This window comes from Leucopleurus acutus (assembly GCF_964270905.1).
Source record: "Leucopleurus acutus genome assembly, chromosome: 7".
Lineage (NCBI taxonomy): Eukaryota > Metazoa > Chordata > Mammalia > Artiodactyla > Delphinidae > Leucopleurus > Leucopleurus acutus.
In genome coordinates, this window is record NC_139150.1 from 104,134,875 (window position 1) to 104,154,779 (window position 19,905).

General features: G+C 47.9%; 1 protein-coding gene across 1 annotated transcript in view; it reads left to right on the top strand.

Moving 5' to 3' along the window:
- DPYSL2 (dihydropyrimidinase like 2) overlaps positions 1-17,827 on the top strand; it is a 72,221-nt gene extending 54,394 nt beyond the window's left edge. Inside the window, exons 9-14 of the mRNA XM_082843281.1 lie at positions 6,291-6,447; positions 7,127-7,268; positions 9,247-9,417; positions 13,946-14,125; positions 15,238-15,403; positions 17,338-17,827. Coding sequence (XP_082699407.1) covers positions 6,291-6,447; positions 7,127-7,268; positions 9,247-9,417; positions 13,946-14,125; positions 15,238-15,403; positions 17,338-17,429 — 908 coding nt within the window. The 3' untranslated portion in view covers positions 17,430-17,827. The remainder of the gene's footprint in view (positions 1-6,290; positions 6,448-7,126; positions 7,269-9,246; positions 9,418-13,945; positions 14,126-15,237; positions 15,404-17,337) is intronic.
- The last annotated feature ends 2,078 nt before the right edge of the window (positions 17,828-19,905 follow it).

The following is a 19,905-nucleotide window of genomic DNA, read 5'->3' on the forward strand; positions in this document are numbered from 1 at the left end:
CTGTTGAAAAAGCAGAACCCCATCAATGTCTAGAGCAGTAGCATCTCCCCTCACTGGTCTCCACGGCTCGCACCCAGAGACCTGCAGGTCCTAAATCCAAGACAGGAGGTGTTTAGGTAAGTGAAGGTGTGAGATAGAGCGTGAGTGAGGATTGTTTCCACGGGGCTGCATTGCCCGTGCTGCTTCCTTCATTCTGTGTCCTTCCACAGGACAGCGTGTCACCAGCCCCACTCTGCAGATAAGGAAATGAAGACACAGCCAGCACCACGCTACCTTGGGCAGTTTTCACTCTTCAAAAGAACTTAGACACAGGTCGACGTAATAGGCTCATGTCACAGAAAGGAAGCTGCAATGCAGAGATTGACTATCTTGCCCCAGGTCATCCAGCCCGTGGGAAATAGAACCCTTAGTTCCAGACTCCGGGCCGGCTCTCTTTCCACTGAGGATCCAGTGTCGGGATTTCTCGCGAACAGGCACCCTCGGTCTGCATTTTGTCCACGTGAGGGTTCGAGCATGGCGCTGATGCCTTCCGTGTGTGAGTGGTGGCGCGTAGGCAGTGCCTGATGACCTCATCCCGTGCACACCCCTCCCCCTCCTCCCCCCTCCCCCCTCCCCACCCCCGGAACCCAGATGCAGAAACGTTCACAACCCAAACTTGAGACGAGACTTCCTGTGCCCTGCACGTCAGTGGGAATGGTGGCGGTGTAACGAGAAGCACATGGTCACGGGCCCCGTGAGGACTGACCCAACCTGGGGGACGATTCCTTCGTGTTAGGTTAATGCACAACCTAGTAATCTTGAACCCAGAGAGTGGCCCATGGGTTGGGCTGTGAATGTTATAAAATCTCACCAAGATCTGTGTTGGTCAGGTCTCTGGAGAAACACAACCAATCTCTCTCTCTCTCTCTCTCTCTCTCTCTCTCTCTCTCTCTCTCTCTCTACCTCTCTCGCTCTCTCTCTCTCTCTCTCTCTCTCTCTCTCGTTCTCTCTCCCTCTCTCTACCTCTCTCGCTCTCTCCCTCTCTCTCTCTCTCTCTCTCTCTCTCTCTCTCTCTCACACACACACACACACACACACACACATTTTAAGGAATTGGCTCATGCCATATGGGCACCGGCAAGTCTGGAGTCTACAGGGTGGGCTGGCCGGCTGGAGACTCGGAAGAGTTGCCATTGCAGCCGAATACCCTCACCTTAATGGCAGATGCTTGCAAGTTGGGAATTCAGTTCAGCCACTTGCAGGGTGAGACTCTGGGTTCAGTTTTCAGCTGGTTTAGCGCTGAGGCCACTGGAGATGAGGATCTCTTTTGCGGCCGATATAGAAACGTATGGGTCATTTATGGGACCCTTGAGCTGGGAATTTGAATCCCTGAGTCATCCTTGCCTTTCCCCACTTCGTCCAGTGTAATTAGGAACAACCAGCTAATCTTGTTACACTCGGTTTGACAGAAATGTTCTAAGGTGTCAAATACACAGTTACCCAGAACTTTGCCTGTTTTAAGTACCGGGTGTGGTGTTTTGTGCATTTCTTTTGCCCCATCACGCCATGTACTATCAGTGCTCTCTGAACTAGTGGGAGTGGAGTCATTAGTGCTTTAAATCACATCAGATTAGAGAGCCAACTTCAGAAAGCCCAGAGCCAGTTCAGAAAACTTTTAAGATTCTGTTCCTTTAGAACCACTCTTGATACCAAAATCTGACAGGGTTATCCATGGACAGGTGCCAGGGTGTTGAGTTCTGGCCTGAGAGGAGAGGGAGAGTGGTGTGTGTGTGTATTTGTGTAGATTTTTGTTTTTTGTTTTTTTGGCCGTGCCAAGGGGCCTGCGGGATCTTAGTTCCCTGACCAGGGATTGAACCCAGCGCCCCCTGCAGTGGAAGCGCAGAGTCTTAACCACTGGACCGCCAGGGAAGTCCCAGTGTTTGTGTAGTTTCTCACTGTGCTTTTGTGGCTGTGTTTTGAAACACACACACACGCGCGCGCGCGCACACACACACACACGCACGCACACACACGCGCGCGCGTGCACACACACGCGCACGCGCGCGCGCACACGCACACACACACGGTTTTCCGTTGTTTCTGCTCTGGATTTGTCCTCTTGCTTCTCGTTCATGGGAAATGACTAACCGCCCGGGCGGAAGCTGTCAAGCATATCTAACCCCCAGCCTTCCTTTATTCTTCATGAATGCGCTCAGGCCTGTTGTAAATAAACACCACCCCCAGCCCTGCTGTTCCCAGCCATCCTAGGGAGCCTGCCAAAGGCCGGCCTGGGATCACATCCTTCAGTGTAGACTTTCCCCGCAGAAGGAGAGCAGGAAGGTCTAACTGCCACGAAGAAAACATCAGAAGCGTGTTTGGAGGAGGGCAGAAAGGCCAGTGAAGCCTGTCTGCTGGTTTATTATTATTAGTGGTAATTATTTCCGGCATGCAGTGCAGTGGTGTCTGCTGCCTGACCGAGGTCCAGGAGCCCATCCATGGCTGTCTCAGGTACAGTGTTTATAAAACGGGCGGAGGTGGAGGCCTCCTCAGGACGGTGTAACTCCTGCCCTGCCTTTGGGGACCGAAGAGAAGAAAACGCAAAAGACAGCAAGGACCTCTGAATCCCTGAACAGGGCAAAGCAGGAATGAGCTGCAAAGATGGCTTTCTCCCTGACTTACTTCACTCTGTATGACAGACTCTAGTAAAAACAAATATCGTATATGAACGCATATATGTGGAATCTAGAAAAATGATACAGATGAACCTATTTGCAGGGCAGGAATAGAGACGCAGACATAGAGAATGGACATGTGGGCACAAGGAGGAAGGGGAGGGTGGGACGAATTGGGAGATTAGGATTGACATATATACACCACCGTGTGTAAAATAGACAGCTAGTGGGAACCTGCTGTATAGCACAGGGAGCTCAGCTCGGTGCTCTGTGATGACCTAGACGGGTGGGATGAGGCGGGAAGTGACAGGGAGGTCCAGGAAGGAGGAAATATATGTATACATAGAGCTGAGTCACTTTGTTACACAGCAGAAACTAACACACCGTTGTAAAGCAGCTATACTCCAATTTTTAAAAAAAGAAAGATGTCTTTCTCCTTCTCTAAGTGCCCACATCTTTGCTTGGCCCCGGCCCAGGAGTCCTGGCTCTGCCTTGGTCTAAGGAGGCAGGTCTGGTCAGCAGTGGCCTTGAATTCTGACCCACGTCTGGGTTTTGCATAGGCCGAAGGCCAAGTTCATTCCCTTGCGGCGAGGTGCGTGGGCCGGGGCATGGAGGGGACGGGCCCTGTCTCCTCTACCGGCTCCTCCACCCAAATCTGAGTTGTATTTTGCAGAGTAAGATGAAGGCCGAGGTCAAGGGCACTCACATTTGTAGGATTCAGGACACATTCCAGGAACCAGCCCCTCCTTGTACTCAAGTTTCCAAAGGCAGGACTGAAGTGCGGATTCAGGGAGAGGGTGAGGAATATCAAATTACGGGAAATCAGGAAACTACTGATGCTCGTCCAAGGATGTCCAAAGACCGACAGCCACTCTTTCTCCAGGCAGTTCTGCCTCTTGATTGGTTTCATGTCCACAAAGCCAGGAAACCTTTAGGGTTGCGGATCCTTTGGTTTCCTGGTGACTCACCCAGACCTCACCTTCATGCTCAGTCAATAGCCAGGGGGACCTCCAGACTTGGCTGGCTTGGAAGAGCTACCCTCAGTTCAGCCAATTCTGGCCGACGCTCCAGTCGAAAACTGTGACCCTTGGGGGAGCTGGGGCCTGGTCAGCCATTTGCATTTCGTAGACGTGTACCTGCAGCAGCCGAGGCCTTCTTGTTGCAGGGTTTTACTACTTCGGGATGAGCTAGAGTGGTTTTTGCAGCTGCCCAGCAGCTCCTTGACCCAGTCATGCCTGGGAGGCTTTGAGTAGGTCAGGAACACTGGGGACCTTCCAGGTGATTCTGAGCATTACCCTTCTCTTCCTGGGGCTTCCTTCAGAGGGAGGCTTCCCCTGAGTGCTGGAGCCCTCCCTCCTGCTTGGGGATTGTCACCGATTTCCTCAAGTGAGCTGCCTGCCGGGCCTCTAGGGCCTCTAACACTCCCTGGCGGAACAGAGCGTCCTTTGTGAGATTCCTGAGGCTGGGGTCAGGGTAGGGGCCAGCTCCCGGAGCCAGCTCTCAGGGCAGCGGCTGTCCCAGAGTGGGTGTAGTGCTGTGTTACCAAGAGATAAAGTCTTGGAAGAGGCCGCGGAGAGGAAAGGAGACGCATTCCAGACTGAGGAGTGTTTGGCCTTGAGGGCCCTGGGTTTGGAGAAAAGGGCCCACTTGGCAGGACCACTGTGGGGGCAGGGGAGCCCTTGGTGGGAGCAGGTAGAAGAGGTGAATTCCCGGTGGTGGTGAGGCTGGCCTGGGATCAAACTCCAGCTCTGATGCCTTTACTTAATAAAATATCTCACCCTTCAATCAGCTCAACACACGTTTACTGAGTCGCTTTCCTCAGGGCATCTCCATCAAGTGGAAAAGTCAAACATTGATTCTTATTTTTTAAAAAATTGTATTGGCGTGTAGTTGATGTACAGTGTGGTGTTAGTTCCAGGCATGCAGCAAAGTGATTCAGTTATGCATATAGTCATTCTTTGTCAGGTTCTTTCCCCATAAAGGTTCCTACAGAATACTGAGTAGAGTTCCCTGTGCTGTACAGTAGGTCCTTGTTGCCTATCTATTTTATATATAGTAGTGTGTGTATGTTAATCCCAAACTCCTAATTTATCCCTCCCCTCCACGTTTCCCCTTTGGTAACCATAAGTTTGTTTTTGGAATCTGTGAGTCTGTTTCTGTTTTGTAAATAAGTTCATTTGTATCATTTTTTTAAAAATTAGATTCCACATATGAGTGATATCATATGATATTTGTCTTTGTCTGAAAAATCAAAAAATTTAAAACCGAATGATTATCGGATTATTGGAGTGGAGGACGGGATGGAGTTTTTGGATGATGGTAGAGAAGAGACCAGTTTTGTTGTGAGGCCGGCCAATGAAAGGCATGAGATGCTTCAGTGAGAAGTTTGTTTCTATCCTTGAAGTCAGAAGGGCTCCTTGGGAGGATTTTATGCAAGAGAGTGACACGGGAAGATTGTGTTTTAGGACGATCACTCTGGAAGAGCCATGGAGAATGGATGAAGAGGTGGGGAAGGAGGTGAGCTGGGGAGGAATGAGGAAGTCCTGATTTTAAGGGAAGGTATGCAGAGTGGAAAGGAAAGGATGCATTTAAGGCATTAAAGCATTGGCATTCGATGGATATAAATGATTCCCAATTTTCTGGCTTGGACATGAGTGGACAGAGAAGAGGACGTGATTTAAGCATCAGGAAATCAGCATTCTTTCTTGACAATATACTGCATTAGGCTAGGCTTCTGCAAACTCTGAAATCTCAGTAACGTAAGTGTGCAAAGTCCTTTCCTTTGCCCTCTTACAAAGTCTGCTGTGAATCTGGGGACCCTCAGGGTGGTGACCCGGGGATCCAGGCTGTCTCTTGGGCAGGTGTGGAGAGTTGCGTACTTCCTCTCAAATGCTTCATCCCACTGATGTCACGTATTGTTTCCTCTCTCAGCTCATTAACCAGAGCTGGACACTGGGAGAAGGGCTGGGAGACACTGGGAGAGCAGGGGGCATGTTTTGGTGAGCAGTGAGGTCAAGTGTGAGGTGCCCTGCATCACCCCAAATAAGAGTCTAGATGGCGCTCGGGATTGGGTGTTCGAATGCAGTCTGAGCTGGAGATTGTGAATAGATTCGGGAATCAACAGAATAGGAGGTGGAAATGTTTGGGATCCCCTAGCGGGAGAAGGTTGAGTTACAAGAGCAGGGGTAAGGGGGAGGGATTATTTGGAGGTTGGCATTACCATACACACACTACTATGTAGAAAATAGGTACTCAGCAAGGACCTACTGTACAGCTCAGGGAACTCTACTCAATACTCTGTAATAACCTGCACGGGAAAAGAATCTGAAAAAGAATCGATATATGTATAACTGAATCACTTTGCTGTACACCTGAAACTAACACAACATTGTTAATCAACTCTACTCCCATATAAAATAAAAATTAAAGAAAAAGAAGGGCTTCCCTGGTGACGCAGCGGTTGAGAGTCCGCCTGCCGATGCAGGGGACGCGGGTTCGTGCCCCGGTCTGGGAGGATCCCACATGCCGCGGAGCGGCTGGGCCCGTGAGCCATGGCCTCTGGGCAGGCAGTGAGTCCCAGCAGTGGTGGTTTCCTCCCCGCTCTTTGCACAGCGCTCAGCTCTGCCCTCTGTTTGTCAGGGACCGTGGTGTATGGCGAGCCCATCACCGCCAGCTTGGGGACTGACGGCTCCCAGTACTGGAGCAAGAACTGGGCCAAGGCTGCTGCTTTTGTCACCTCCCCGCCCCTGAGCCCCGACCCGACCACTCCGGACTTTCTGAACTCCTTGCTGTCGTGGTGAGTGTTGGCGACTTGTTCCCACCTTCCGTTCTTGGTCTTTCCTTGCACCAAGCTGACCGGCGGGTTCCAACATGGTGGGCAGAAGCAAACTTGCAGACAGAGACCTCGTTCTCCAAACTCGGATTGCCGGACGGCAGCAGGGGGTTATCACCCTGACGCTTTTGGGGGCAATTCTGGGTAAAAACCAGGGCCCTCTTGAAAGTCAACCAAAGCGGATGAATGAGGTAGCAAAAGGGTTCTACCGTGGTGCAGTGTCACTCTAAGATACCTCACAAACTAGACGTAGACACACAGCATTAGAATGAAGCTTCCGCGTCAGGCCATAGCTTCCCAAATTTCCTGTCTCCTGAGGGGAAGACAGTTAAGTCAAAAACTTTCAGTGGCCTGGCCCATTGAAAAGTACATTCAAGGGGCTTCCCTGGTGGCACAGTGGTTGAGAGTCTGCCTGCCGATGCAGGGGACACGGGTTCGTGCCCCGGTCCGGGAAGATCCCACATGCCGCGGAGCGGCTGGGCCCGTGAGCCATGGCCGCTGAGCCTGCGCGTCTGGAGCCTGTGCTCCACAACGGGAGAGGCCACAGCAGTGAGAAGCCCGCGTACCGCAAAAAAAAAAGTACATTCAATGATGATCTGAGGTCAAAGATTAGTGAAAAGCCAGTGGTATGTTTTCCTTCCAGTGGAGATCTCCAGGTCACTGGCAGTGCCCACTGTACCTTCAACACTGCCCAGAAGGCCGTAGGAAAGGACAACTTCACCCTGATCCCTGAAGGCACCAATGGCACAGAGGAGCGGATGTCCGTCATCTGGGATAAGGCTGTGGTAAGGGGCGATGGTCTCACACAGGGGGAGGGCCCTGGGCCTCATGCAGGCCTGGAAACGGCAGTTGAGAGAATTCTAGAAACTGGAACTTGTGTGGTAATATTTCTTAGGTTTAGAAATCTAAGACCACTCCTCAGAGGTCATTTCCTCCTAAATATCCCATATGTATTTGTCACCATTATCGTCTGTGGACCAGTAGAGACTGGAAAAAACCAGTCTTTACCATATGACTCTTTCGATCAGTCCAGAAAAAGCTTCCTTAGCAACCTGGTGACTTAGTTAATCCACTCGTGGAAATGGACTCAGTTTCCTTAAAATGGTCTTTTGGACTCTCTGGGCTCAGCCTGCTTTGAACATGTCCTGACCTTTAAGGGATCTGTGGGTTTTTTTATTTTTACTATTTTAAAACGTAATAACAATAGGTTTTCTGTTTCTTAATGAATTTTTTCAATTATGTAAACTGTGTATCGTTATTCCAAAAAGAAAATAAAAATCACTTATGACACCCTATTTCAGATACAACTGCAATGGACGTTTTAGCAAATGTCTTTCATTTTTTGCCAGTGAGAGATTGCGTGTGTGTGTGTGTGTGTGTGTGTGTGTGTGTGTGTGAGTGTGTGACTGGAATACTATTGCAGCCTATCTTTTAAAAAACCTATAGCATGAAAACGTCTCCACATCCTTAAACATACTTGAACAACTTGGTTTTTAAGAGCAGACCATTCCATCTTAATGCTGAACTGTAATTCATTTGTAATTCTTTGGTTGGTCACTTATGTTGTTTCTGATTTTCTTACTGGGATGAACACCCTTATAGCTACATCCTTGGATACATCTTTAATGATGCTTGTAGGAGAAACTTCTAGAAGTGGTAGTGCTGGGTCAAGGGGTGTGCACATTTTTAAGGCTTTTGATATATATTGTCAAAATTCCTTCCAAAAAGATTGCACCAATTTGTATGCTGCCAGCAATATGTGGCATTACCCAGTTACTTCTACCAGGTCTGAATTGGTGTTATCATCAAAAAACCCAAAGTGTCACCGATTTGATTGGTGAATGTTGTGTCTCATTGTTTTACATTCAGTCTCTTCAGTGACTGACTAAAGCGTATATTTCTCTCCCTCTTACTACCTGCTCATTTCCTTTGGCCATTTTTCTGTTGCATTTAGAGCAGGTTTCCTCACTCGGAGAAATGCATTCATCTCCTCAAATTCTGCATTTAAAGGGACATGAGGCGCAAGTGGTAGAGACGAGAAGGTGGGGGGCAGGACATGGGGAGTGTGATTGGCACCCAGGGTTTGCTGCGGGACGGGCGGCTGAGACTCCCATGTTGGCTGGCCTACAAGGTCTGTGCCTGTATCTTTGAAGAGGACATAAGCCAAATGATGTTTCCTGAAGAGGCCCTGCAGCCCCTTCAAATTTTTTTTTAAAAGTCTTTACTTTGAAATGATTATAGATCCAGAGAAACTTGCAGAGATAGGACAGAGAGGTCCTGTGTACCCTTCACCCAGTTTCCCCCATGGTTACATCTTACATAATTAGAGTGTGATATCCAAACCCAGAGATCGACAGTGGTGCAACGTGTGTGTATAGTTCTGTGCCATTTTGTCATATGTAGATCCATGTAACCATCACCTCAATCAAGATAGAGATGTCCTCCGTCACCACAGAGACCCCTCTCCTACTGCCCCTTTATAGTCACACCCACCCCTAACCCTTGGAAGAATCTCCGTCTCACCCCTGGTCTGTCCATCTCTATAACTTGGTTATTTTGCCAGTGTTGCATAAATGAAATCATACAGTATGTGACCTTTGGAGGTTGTTTTTTTCACTCAGTGTGATGCCTTTAGTATCCAAGTTGTTGTGTGTATCAAAAGCGTGTTCCTTTTTATGGCTAAGTAGTACTCCACCCTTCAACTTTTTAGTCTGCTTCTGTTGTGTGCGTGCGTGTTGTGCATGTGTGTGTTGTCCTCCTCAGGTCACTGGGAAGATGGACGAGAACCAGTTTGTGGCCGTGACCAGCACCAATGCAGCCAAAGTGTTCAACCTTTACCCCCGGAAAGGCCGCATTGCTGTGGGATCTGATGCTGACCTGGTCATCTGGGACCCTGACAGCGTGAAAACCGTCTCTGCCAAGACCCACAACAGTGTAAGGCCACGTGGACCCAGTCCAAACGAACTACAGTCACAGAAAGGGACAGAGGCAGGGAGAGTCCTCAGGATTTATGAAAAGAACTCGCTGTGATAGGAAAGAACTCTTCCCCAGGATATGTTATAACTTGCAATTTACTGAGAAAAAATAGCTCTTTCCTTTTCGTTAGTGAGGTCAATAAGACTGTTAATCTTATCACTTTGGAGTACGATGGCCTCTCTCTGGATAGAGGTCTCTATCTATGGACCTTCAGAGCCTCCAGCGTCATGCCTGGACGTCAGAAGCTTCTAGAAGTCAGGCAGCATTCCATTTTAGTAGTTTGGTGCAGCACCTCTCATGGCGTCCCTTGGTGCAAGGATCCAAATAAAACATTCAAATGTCCACTCCCGAGATGCCCACTGGGCACTTTTATTCTTTGAAGCAACTGTTTTCTCATGTCAGTGTTGTCGTCCGAAAGCCTAAAAGGCAGATGCTCTTATGTCCTAAAGGAATGAATTGACTTTGAAGAAATAGAAGAAATACGCTGGCAGCCGTTCTGATTAGGAGTTTAGGATCTGCAGTTCTGGGGTGTCTCTTGCCTTTTGGTCTAGACTGCGGAGATTGGGGATGCCCTGTCTTGTTAAGGGGACCCTGGGTAGGTGACCTCATGTCATGTCTCAGGCTCGTCAGCTGGGAATGAGGAGCTTAGACGAGGCCCCTGGGTGTCCTGTGATTCTGCGAGGTCAGTGCGCATTAGGTAGAGGTGTAGGTACCATTGGTTCTTCGTAGAAAAAATTGTGTGTGTCTGTTTAATATTGAGAGGCCAAGGACAAAGGGAGAGCTTTGGAAAAGAAATGGGCATAGGACAGAGTGTTTTATGTCAGAAACCCGTATGACTCTTGAAGTGAATTCTTAGTGAATGAAGAGGCTCTTCAAGTTCAAGGTCTAAATTGAAAGCCTGCTCAATGGGGAATCTGATTCTAGATTGCCCACCCCAGGTGGCCTGGGCCAGCAAGTCCCGACACCTCCTCCAAGGGCCAGCTCAGGGCTGGGCTTCTGGCATTTCTCCAGGACAGCACTGGACTTTTGGCCAAATCCCGGTCCTCTTTCTCCTTTGGGCAGAGGGGCTTGAGGTGCCCTGGCGCCCGTGGGTGCCAGGATGGTGGGTGCCTTTAGGGAAGGCTGCTCGGCTCTCAGTATTAATAGTTGGCTCTTCCCTTCTTCCACACTGGCTGGCTTAGCTACGCAGCAGAGCCTTACAGCCGCACCAACTTGTGACTTAGATCATAACCTCCCGGGGGTCCAGAATTGGCTTCTTTATGGGCAGGGGTCCTAGGGTCCTGCCTGGTGAACCTATCTCTTCCTATGCATTTAGCATCACAGCTCCATTTACCCTTTCATTTGGCCTTCTCAATAAAGGGATGGTATTATTATCCCAATCGGGAAGATAAATAAACGGACCCTTAGAGAACTTAAGTGACCAGTCTAACATTACATAGCTATTTTGCGGTGGAGCCAGAATTAGAACCCAAAATTGTCCAGGGCTCTTCCCTGCCAGACTGCGTGTGCAGCCTCTTGGTCAGGGTTAGAGGGAGAACATGCTCCTCCTCCCTTCCAGAGTCCCCCTCCCCAGAGGTAATGGAAAGGGCAGACTGGACTCATCATGTAAGCTGCAGATGACCTAGCTAGGGAGCCTGCGTTTGGAGTTCTTAACCCAGTGCAAGACAGGATGTAAAGGAGTGATGATTTGAGAAGACAGATGCTGCTCTCTGGACATTCAGTAGCACTGCCCTGGCTTTACCTCCAGGCAACCCCATATAGGAAATCATGGCTTCTAGAAGTGCCTCTTGCCCGTCCTCACCTGTTTGAAAGCGCCCCCACTAAGCATGCTTGTGCAGCTTTCATTATCTGGGAGAACGCGAGCAAGAGGCTTTCCCCGTGTGATACAGTGTTTCCTACCATGGGGCTAGTTAACTTTAATTTGGAGTAGTTAGCTAACTCTTGTTGACAGCACTGTTGCTAAGTCTCTGCTGGATTTGCCAAGCATCCAGCCAGATGAGTCATTTTAGGAGACCTATGTGGATAGAGGTTAAAAATGTCTCTACCTGGTACGTGACGAAGCCTCAGTGCCTCACAGTTGGACAGAGTAGGCTCTGAATGCCCCGAGCTGTGACCTGACCGTTGAACTTGTTAACTTTAAGTCACTTAGAGTCATGGGACTGGTTCCTCCGTCTTGGAAGACTGGGAGGTGGCCCAAAGCTCTTCTGGGCACTGTGGTCAGTCATTTATAGGCAACTAAATTCAATATCTGCGTCTTAGGATGTCTTCCGACACTAAAGGGCTTGCAGTCTTGTTGGGAGAGTGCAATAAAAAACCAGACAGTCAATCAGGGATTTTCTAAATGCCTACCTAGTGCTGAGTAGTGGGCTAGATGCTTTTGTTCCTTTTATTTCTTGTGATCCTAGCATCATTTCTGTAAGGTGGGCCGTGTCCCCTTATAGATGAGGATGCTGGATCTCAGATCAGTGCAAGGGATTTGTCCAAAGTCACTCAGCTGGCCAAGAGCAGACCTGGGATGTGGACCCCAGGCCAATGGTACCATGGCCAAAGTTGTCTCCATGACTCCAGGAGGTCACAAGAGGAGCTTGTATAGACAGCCGTGCGGGAACATGGAAGAGATGGGGCTCGATTCACCCCTTAAAGGATGACCCTTTCAAAGGTCATTTCAGAGTGGACCGAATTCTCTGCTGGTAATCTACACCCATATGATGCTTCTTGTGTTGTCATTTTCACATAAGCCTTGCACGGGAGGCAAGTGAAAAAACTGAAGGTCTGAGGCAGGATTAATTGGATCTGCCTGGAGTCCCACAACTCCTGAATTTCACCAGATCTAAGATGCCACTGATTTTAAGATATTCCATTAGTTTAGGCGCTGCTGTGAAAGAAAATGTACCCAGGAGGAGGAGTCTAATGCAAGACTCCTTTAAAAATACGCCGTGCTGCCGAGGGCCAGCTCGTTCTGAGTTTGGGATAATGAGATGTGGATCTGCCAGATAGAAAGTGTGGCAAAGAATATTGCCTTCCTCGACCTTGGCCTTGGGTGCAGAAAGGGCAAAAATGACTCCTCTGAACTGAGTCAGGCAAGTTGGTGGTCTGAGTCCTGCATCCAGCAATGGTCCAGAAAAACCAGAGGCGGTGACTTTCTCATAAGATGGCCCCGGTGTGGTCATTCCCCAGGCCAGTGGGAAAAGCTGACCCCAATCCCCTGGAAGGACTCGGTTCAGCCTGGGCTGACACTGACTGTGCAGCTCCATATGCTGTGAGACACATTCTCATTTCAGGGATGAGCGTCTTAGAACCGATGAAAAGCTTGGGGGGGACACACTTTGGTCCTGGGAATTTGGTCCCGGGAATCCACGTGTAGAGACCCCTTCCCTCCCCCAGGTGCCTCTTTCCCTCATTCCTTCAGTAGCTTCCACGTTACTCCTTTGAGTCTCTGAGTAGGGCTGCCAGCCCCCTGTTGCCCTTTTCTGTCAACACCACTGGTCGAATGTGAGCTGTAGAGCCAGCCTGGGGCTTCTCCATACTCACCAGCCTCTGCACCAGGCAGGGATTGTTACCCTGAATGGCAGTGCAACAGCTCTAGTCACAGACGGACTCTTTAGTGCTGATAACCTGGTCTGAATCTCCCCAGAAGCCCAGCTGCTTTTTATGGATGGAGCTGCCTATTAATTCTCCAGGTCCGGCCACGTGTACCTGTGAGCAGGGCAGGCGTCTGGAATCTGGGGAAGAAGCAGTGGAGGAGTTGAGGTTTTACCATTGACTGTAGTGCCCCTATTTCCTGTTGTCACAGCAACAAACTCACTCAGAGACCCCACATAGTTTCCAAGAGGGCACGTGGATACGTCCCCCTTTCACCGTGAAAAGCTGGAAACTAAAAGGATGGCTGCCTTGTTGGGAAATTAAACCTCAAACATTTTATCAAAGGGCTGTCTCTGGAGTTACCACAGTCCTTTCATTTAGGAACGTCAGCTTGACCACATCTCTTAAGAGATTGGAAATCCAGGCAAACCAGTGGGAAAACCTACTCGTGGATGGCTCATTTCAAGATTAAATTTAGAACTTGGTCAGAGAAGGCTTCTTGGGATTTTAACCTGATTGGAGCTTGAGTTAGTAAGAACAAAGTCACCGCTAATACGAGGCATCATTTTCTTACATTCGTGTGGCATTTACAAACCCTCCTGCTTTTCCATACGATTTTTCTGTTCAATTATTTTTACCCCCCAATTTTATTTATTTTTTTTTTGGTGCCGAAACCCAGGAATGAACAAACGCAAATTTTTGAGAGGTAGGAAAGATTATTCCATGTTCTAGACAGAATTAAGACATAGAGATTAAGTCCTGTTGGGTGGCCAGTCAGGAGAGGGAGTTCATCTCTGGGCTTTTTTTCGTCTGAGTGATGTTGGGTCATGGGTGGCGCCAGATCGATGAGATCTCGCCAGGATGGAGGGTGGATTCTGAAGTTTACTGTGTTCCCTTCCTCTAGTCTCTCGAATACAACATCTTCGAAGGCATGGAGTGCCGTGGCTCTCCTCTGGTGGTCATCAGCCAGGGGAAGATTGTTCTGGAAGACGGCACCCTTCATGTCACCGAAGGCTCTGGGCGCTACATCCCCCGGAAGCCCTTCCCTGACTTTGTTTATAAGCGTATCAAGGCAAGGAGCAGGGTGAGTACCTCTGATCTTATGAGTGGTTCCTATCGTGGATTAAGTTCAATTCCAAAATCACTAAGCACCTTCTGAGGTATATACAGAGGATTCATAGATAAGGGAAACACAGTCTTTTTATTCCTGGAGTTCAGAATGCCAGCGGAGGAGCCAGGCATGTCTGCAGCCAGCCAGATTGAAGTGAGACTGCTGTCATGAGGAGTGTGTGATGAGACTCAGAGGAGGGAACCGCTGCTGCGGAGTCTTTTTTTTTTTTTTTTTAATAAATTTATTTTATTTATTTATTTTTGGCCGTGTTGGGTCTTCATTGCTGTGCGCGGGCTTTCTGTAGTTGTGGCAAGCAGGGGCTACTCTTTGTTGTGGAGCACGGGCTCTAGGCACACGGGCTTCAGTAGTTGTGGCACGTGGGCTCAGTAGTTGTGGCGCACGGGCTTAGTTGCTCCGTGGCATGTGGGATCTTCCTGGACGAGGGCTCGAACCCGTGTCCCCTGCATTGGCAGGCAGATTCTTAACCACTGCACCACCAGGGAAGCCCTGCTGCGGAGTCTTAAGGGAAAGTGTCATGGGGAGAGGGCATTTTGAGTTGGATCTTGACGGTTAAGTAGAAGTCGGATAAGTCAAAGAAGGGAGACAAGGGAATTAAGTAGAGAGAATGTTACGAGCATGGAAAATGTAGAGAGTATTCAGGACATGGTGAACGGTCTCCAGCACTGGTGCTTGGGGACTGTGAGGCAGGGAATGGGTAGGGATGTAAAGGAATTAAAGGGACAGTAAGATTGGTAAGTATGGGGCCAGGTCTTGAACGTGAGACCAGATCCTTTTCACAGCATGTTTGGGAATTCCTGCAGGGTTTAAGGTGAAGTGTCTTGGGAGAAAATAGGAAGAACTGTTTATCGGTTTTTATGTGACCCATGTTGGGGTAGCTTTGCCCTGGAACCAGGGGCCCTGCCTCATGCTGACATCTGTCCCTGCTGTACCCGACCATAGAAAGCCCTCCATCCCCAAATGTCACTGGCCCATCCTGGCACCTGTTCCTTCCCCATCAGGAGGGTTGCCAGGGAGGCGTCCTCTGTGAATGTGGCCTGAGTCGAGGGGCTCTTGTGTTTTTGCAGCTGGCAGAGCTGAGAGGGGTTCCTCGTGGCCTGTATGATGGACCTGTGTGTGAGGTGTCTGTGACACCCAAGACAGTCACTCCGGCCTCCTCGGCTAAGACGTCTCCGGCCAAGCAGCAGGCCCCACCTGTCCGGAACCTGCATCAGTCTGGATTCAGCTTGTCTGGTATGGTTATGGTTTGGTCAGGGCCCAGTTCTGCAGGGCTGTGCTCCATGTTGCTGGTGGGTCTGGGATCACTTTTGAGAAGGAGAAGAAGTGGAAGTGAATGATGGACCTATTCTTCCCAAAGATGTAACTCACCAGAGATGTAATTCATAGCAGATGACGGGTTGGGTTTCAGAATCTTGACACGAGTCTATATCACATATAATGTCATGATGTGTACACTGTGTGTCATACCCAGGATATTAGAGGACATTTTTTCAGCGCATCATGTCCATTGTGGAAAAGGGTATTGTGGTGTTTTAGGACTCTCTTCTCCCCGACGTATGCAATATACTGTAGTGGTTCAGCTTGTGGAATCTAGAGTTTCAACAGCTTAACTTCGTAGCCCAGATTCGAACTGTGCCTCCCGTCTCCTCACCTATAAGATGGGTATAATGTTAGTAGTTACCTCATGGGGTTGTTCTGAGGATTAAATGACTTAATATACATGTAAAATGCTTAGAATCAAGCCATTTGATAATTGTTAGCTATTTGCCTGGATAAACTATGTGATGTCAGGGGAGGTGAGAGGGAAGAGTCCAGATTTTAGAGCTTCCTTACTTGAACTTCAGTATTTCATTTTGCCTGTGATTAAAAACCTACTTTTCTAGTTCCTTGAGTCACAGATACGTATCTAAATTTTTATGGTGGGTTAAAGAAACAGTAAAGCAGATACATTTTTTTTTCTTGTCAGATATACTGGTTTTTAGAAAGTTGCCATATACAGATTACCCATTTTCAAAAAATTTAAAAATAATGAAAATTAGTTTTTCCATAAAGTAACATGGGCATGATACAGTCTGTGCTGTCTTTCACCAGGCCATTGAAATATAAAGACCATCATGACGCCTGTCTTTTTTTAAAAAATTTTATTGAAGTATAGTTGATTTACAATGTTGAGCTTAATTTCTGCTGTACGGCAAAGTGACTCTGTTATACCTATATATTCTTTTTCATATTCTTTTCCATTATGGTTTATCACAGGATATTGAATATAGTTCCCTGTGCAATATCTAAAAAAAAAAAACAGACTCACAGACATAGAGAACAGACTTGTGGTTGCCAAGGGGGAGTGGGGTGGGTGAGGGATGGAGTGGGAGTTTGGGGCTAGCAAATGTAAACTATTATATATAGGATGGATAAACAACAAGGTCCTACTGTAGAGCACAAGGAACTATATTCTATATTCAATATCATGACTCCTATCTTTGATTACACAGAGGATGGATAGTGTTAGGCGAACAGAATGCACCTCTGGAAAAGCCACACTCGATTTGATCACTGAGAACAGGGACAAGATGTAGTCTGAGTTGCTCAAAAACCTGAAATATAGTGTCCTTTTACATATAGTTCTACTTTTTGGGTATGGGATCCAACTAGCTTCCACAAGGATGGCTTTATTCAGTGTGTGATTCCTAGGCCACGTGAGGCCCGTCCTTTTTTTGTAGCTTATACTTTTGGTGAGGTTTTAGAAGAACAAAGAATGGGCCTGACACTTTTTCTCCCAAGCTATGTTATTTCGTTACAAAACAGAAATAGAGTCACAGATGTAGAAACCAAACTTATGGTTACCAAGGGGGAAAGGGAGGGGGGAGGGATACATTGGGAGATTGGGATGGACATATACACACGACTATATGTAAAATAGATAATCAACGAGGACCTACCCTATAGGTCAATACTCTGTAATGACCTAGATGGAAATAGAATCTAACAAAGAGTGAGGTATGTATATGGATAACTGACTCACTATGCTGTACAGCAGACACTAACACACCAGTGTAAGTCAACCAGACTCCAATAAAAATTAATTTAAAAAACACAAGCTATGTTATTTCGGTTTAGAACAGGGATCCGTATAGCTTTCGCTGACCCTCATCTTCTCTCGTCTCCAGGTGCCCAGATCGATGACAACATTCCCCGCCGCACCACCCAGCGCATCGTGGCGCCCCCTGGTGGCCGTGCTAACATCACCAGCCTGGGCTAGAGTTCAGGGCCACCGTCGGCTTAGGGATGGGGGATGGGACACCTGAGGACATTCGGAGACTTCCTTCCTTCCTACTTTTTTTTTTTTTTTTTTTAAAGAGCCTGTGATAGTTACTGTGGGGCAGCCAGTTCCTGGGGCTCCCTCTCTCGGGCCCCCCGCACTCCGTCCCTCACCCGGAGTCACCAGTTTTGGTCACCCACCTCCCTACACATCTACGAATATCACACCTGCGTCTCTCCACCAGGCCCGTACACAGAACTGCGTCCAACACTCAGACATGCGAAACAAAGCAAATCACAGTGAGGGTGTTGCTCATCTCCAGCCTCTGTTGTGCTTGCATCATCTTCCTTTTCATCGGGGGGAGGGGAAGATAAAGTGAATTGCCCAGAGCTGCCTTTTTCTTTTTAAATATTTAGAAAATTTTTCTTTGTGGGGCTGCAGGTGGGGTGGGCAGGGGAGGGGGGGGAGAGGTTTGTTTTTCTTTAAATACTAAATTGGAAAGCCTAATGCAATATTAATACAAGGGGTTTGAACTGGACATCCTAATGATGCAATCGTGTCACCTTCAAGCTGATTCAGGGTGGTGGGCAGACTCGTCATGTCCCTCCTGAGAGGCTGTACAGCGTCCACACCACCATTCCATCATCTTCTGGGTCAACTGTTAATAAAGGGCAGGTTTTCTTTCTGGCCTAGATTTTGCTGCAGATGAAATCTTTGGAGGATTCTCTTCTCCTCTCTTCACCTCTCTTCTGCTTGCACTCTCTCCCTCTTGCTTCTTCATTCATGGATATTTTCACGTGTCTGGCTCTTTCTTTGTGTTTCTTCCAGCCTTCGTCTCTGACATGCTGTTTTTGCCTTCTATCCCCCGTGGTCTTTTCCAGTGACCAGGTCCGCCATTTTACTGTGGCCCCACGAACCTGCCTGGAAAGATACGAGCTTTGTCATCGCAACCATCGTAATGTGCTATCCTAGTCCATATAAGACCAGCGCTACCCACCCACGTCTCCAGGATGTGCGATTGAGTTTGAGATGCTTCCCAGGTGCAGAAAAGGGCCAGGTTATCCACACTGTCACACGCGGGCCCAGGATAGACCTCAGACAGTGCCGCGCTGTTGAAGAAGTCTGAGGCTCTAGGACCTGAGAGTTTTTCCTCTGTGCAATGCTAAGTGGCTAAAGACACAAGCAAATCTGTAAATCAAGCCCAACACCCGAGGGAGCCAGTCAGCCTCAAGCCAACCGCCAGCTCAGAGGTGCTGAGCTGATGGTGGTCTGGCCCTGAGGGCCTGCTGTTTACCAACTAGGTAGTTTTGGGGATGCCAGAGCACACTGGGCTTCTCACTTTGGAGGAAAAGAAATTTGTTTTCTTGTCCAATTATTTAGAAAGACATCACGCAACATAGGGAAGCCTGCTAACCTCGGGAAACCCATGGGAAATTTGACTTAAAGACCATTTCAGTTTGCAAGAGGAAAAATCTGTTTTGTGAGTCAGAGCTCTTGTGGGGAGAAAACCTTGTAAATTTGACGAGTGGCCCCTTAGAGACCGCAGGCGACCTTGTGTCCACACCCCGCCCTCTTCTGGTCTCGGAGACCCTTTCCACTCGCTGCCTCGTGCTTGTCCCTGTCTTAGCTGAGCTTTGTTGCATCTCCTTCCAAGTGTGTTTACAGGTCCTCCCAAGCCACGTTATGTTTGCAGGCTTTTATAAAACCAAATCTGCTTTTGTAAAGCGTAACATCAAGAAGTAGCTCATCCCATCATGACACTCGTCTCTCCACATGTTTTGCCTTTGGGGTTATGGCTGGGGTTTCTTTTGTTGTTGTTGTTGTTGTTTGTTATTTTAAAAGTAAATTGCACTTTTAAAGAATAATTGGTTAACTTAATATATTTGCTTTTTTTCTTCTCCTCTGCCCTTCGAGGGAATTTGAACCAGTCGGAAAAAAAATTTTGTTTCAATTCTGAGAAACGCTTGCAGCTCTCTTCTCTTCACTTGAGTCTTCCTGTTTTTCCATGATGGTCATTTCGGTTGTTTCGATTGTTTCCTTCAAACAACTTAAAACCTGAAGATTTCCGCAGGCTGTGTAAGCATGTTTACCTGTTGGCTTGCTTTGTGTGTCTGTTAAATGAATGTCATGTGTAAATGCTAAAATAAATTGACCGTGTCTCAGAACTGAATAACTGCAGTGACCTGATGCTCTAAACCAGTGTAGGATTTAATCATAGATGGTTTTTAATCCTTGGAATTGTGATTGTGACCCACGAGTGGAGGAACTTTCAGTGCTAAAGCTGATTATGTGTGTAGCCAGAAGAGTACCTTTTTTTTTTTTTTTTTTTTGTTACCACTGTCTTAATGGCAAAATAATTATGGTAAAAAAAACAAGTCTCGTGTTTATTATTCCTTAAGAACTCTGTGTTATATTACCATGGAACGCCTAATAAAGCAAAATGTGGTTGTTTCCGGGTGTGTCTGTGTTGAGATGT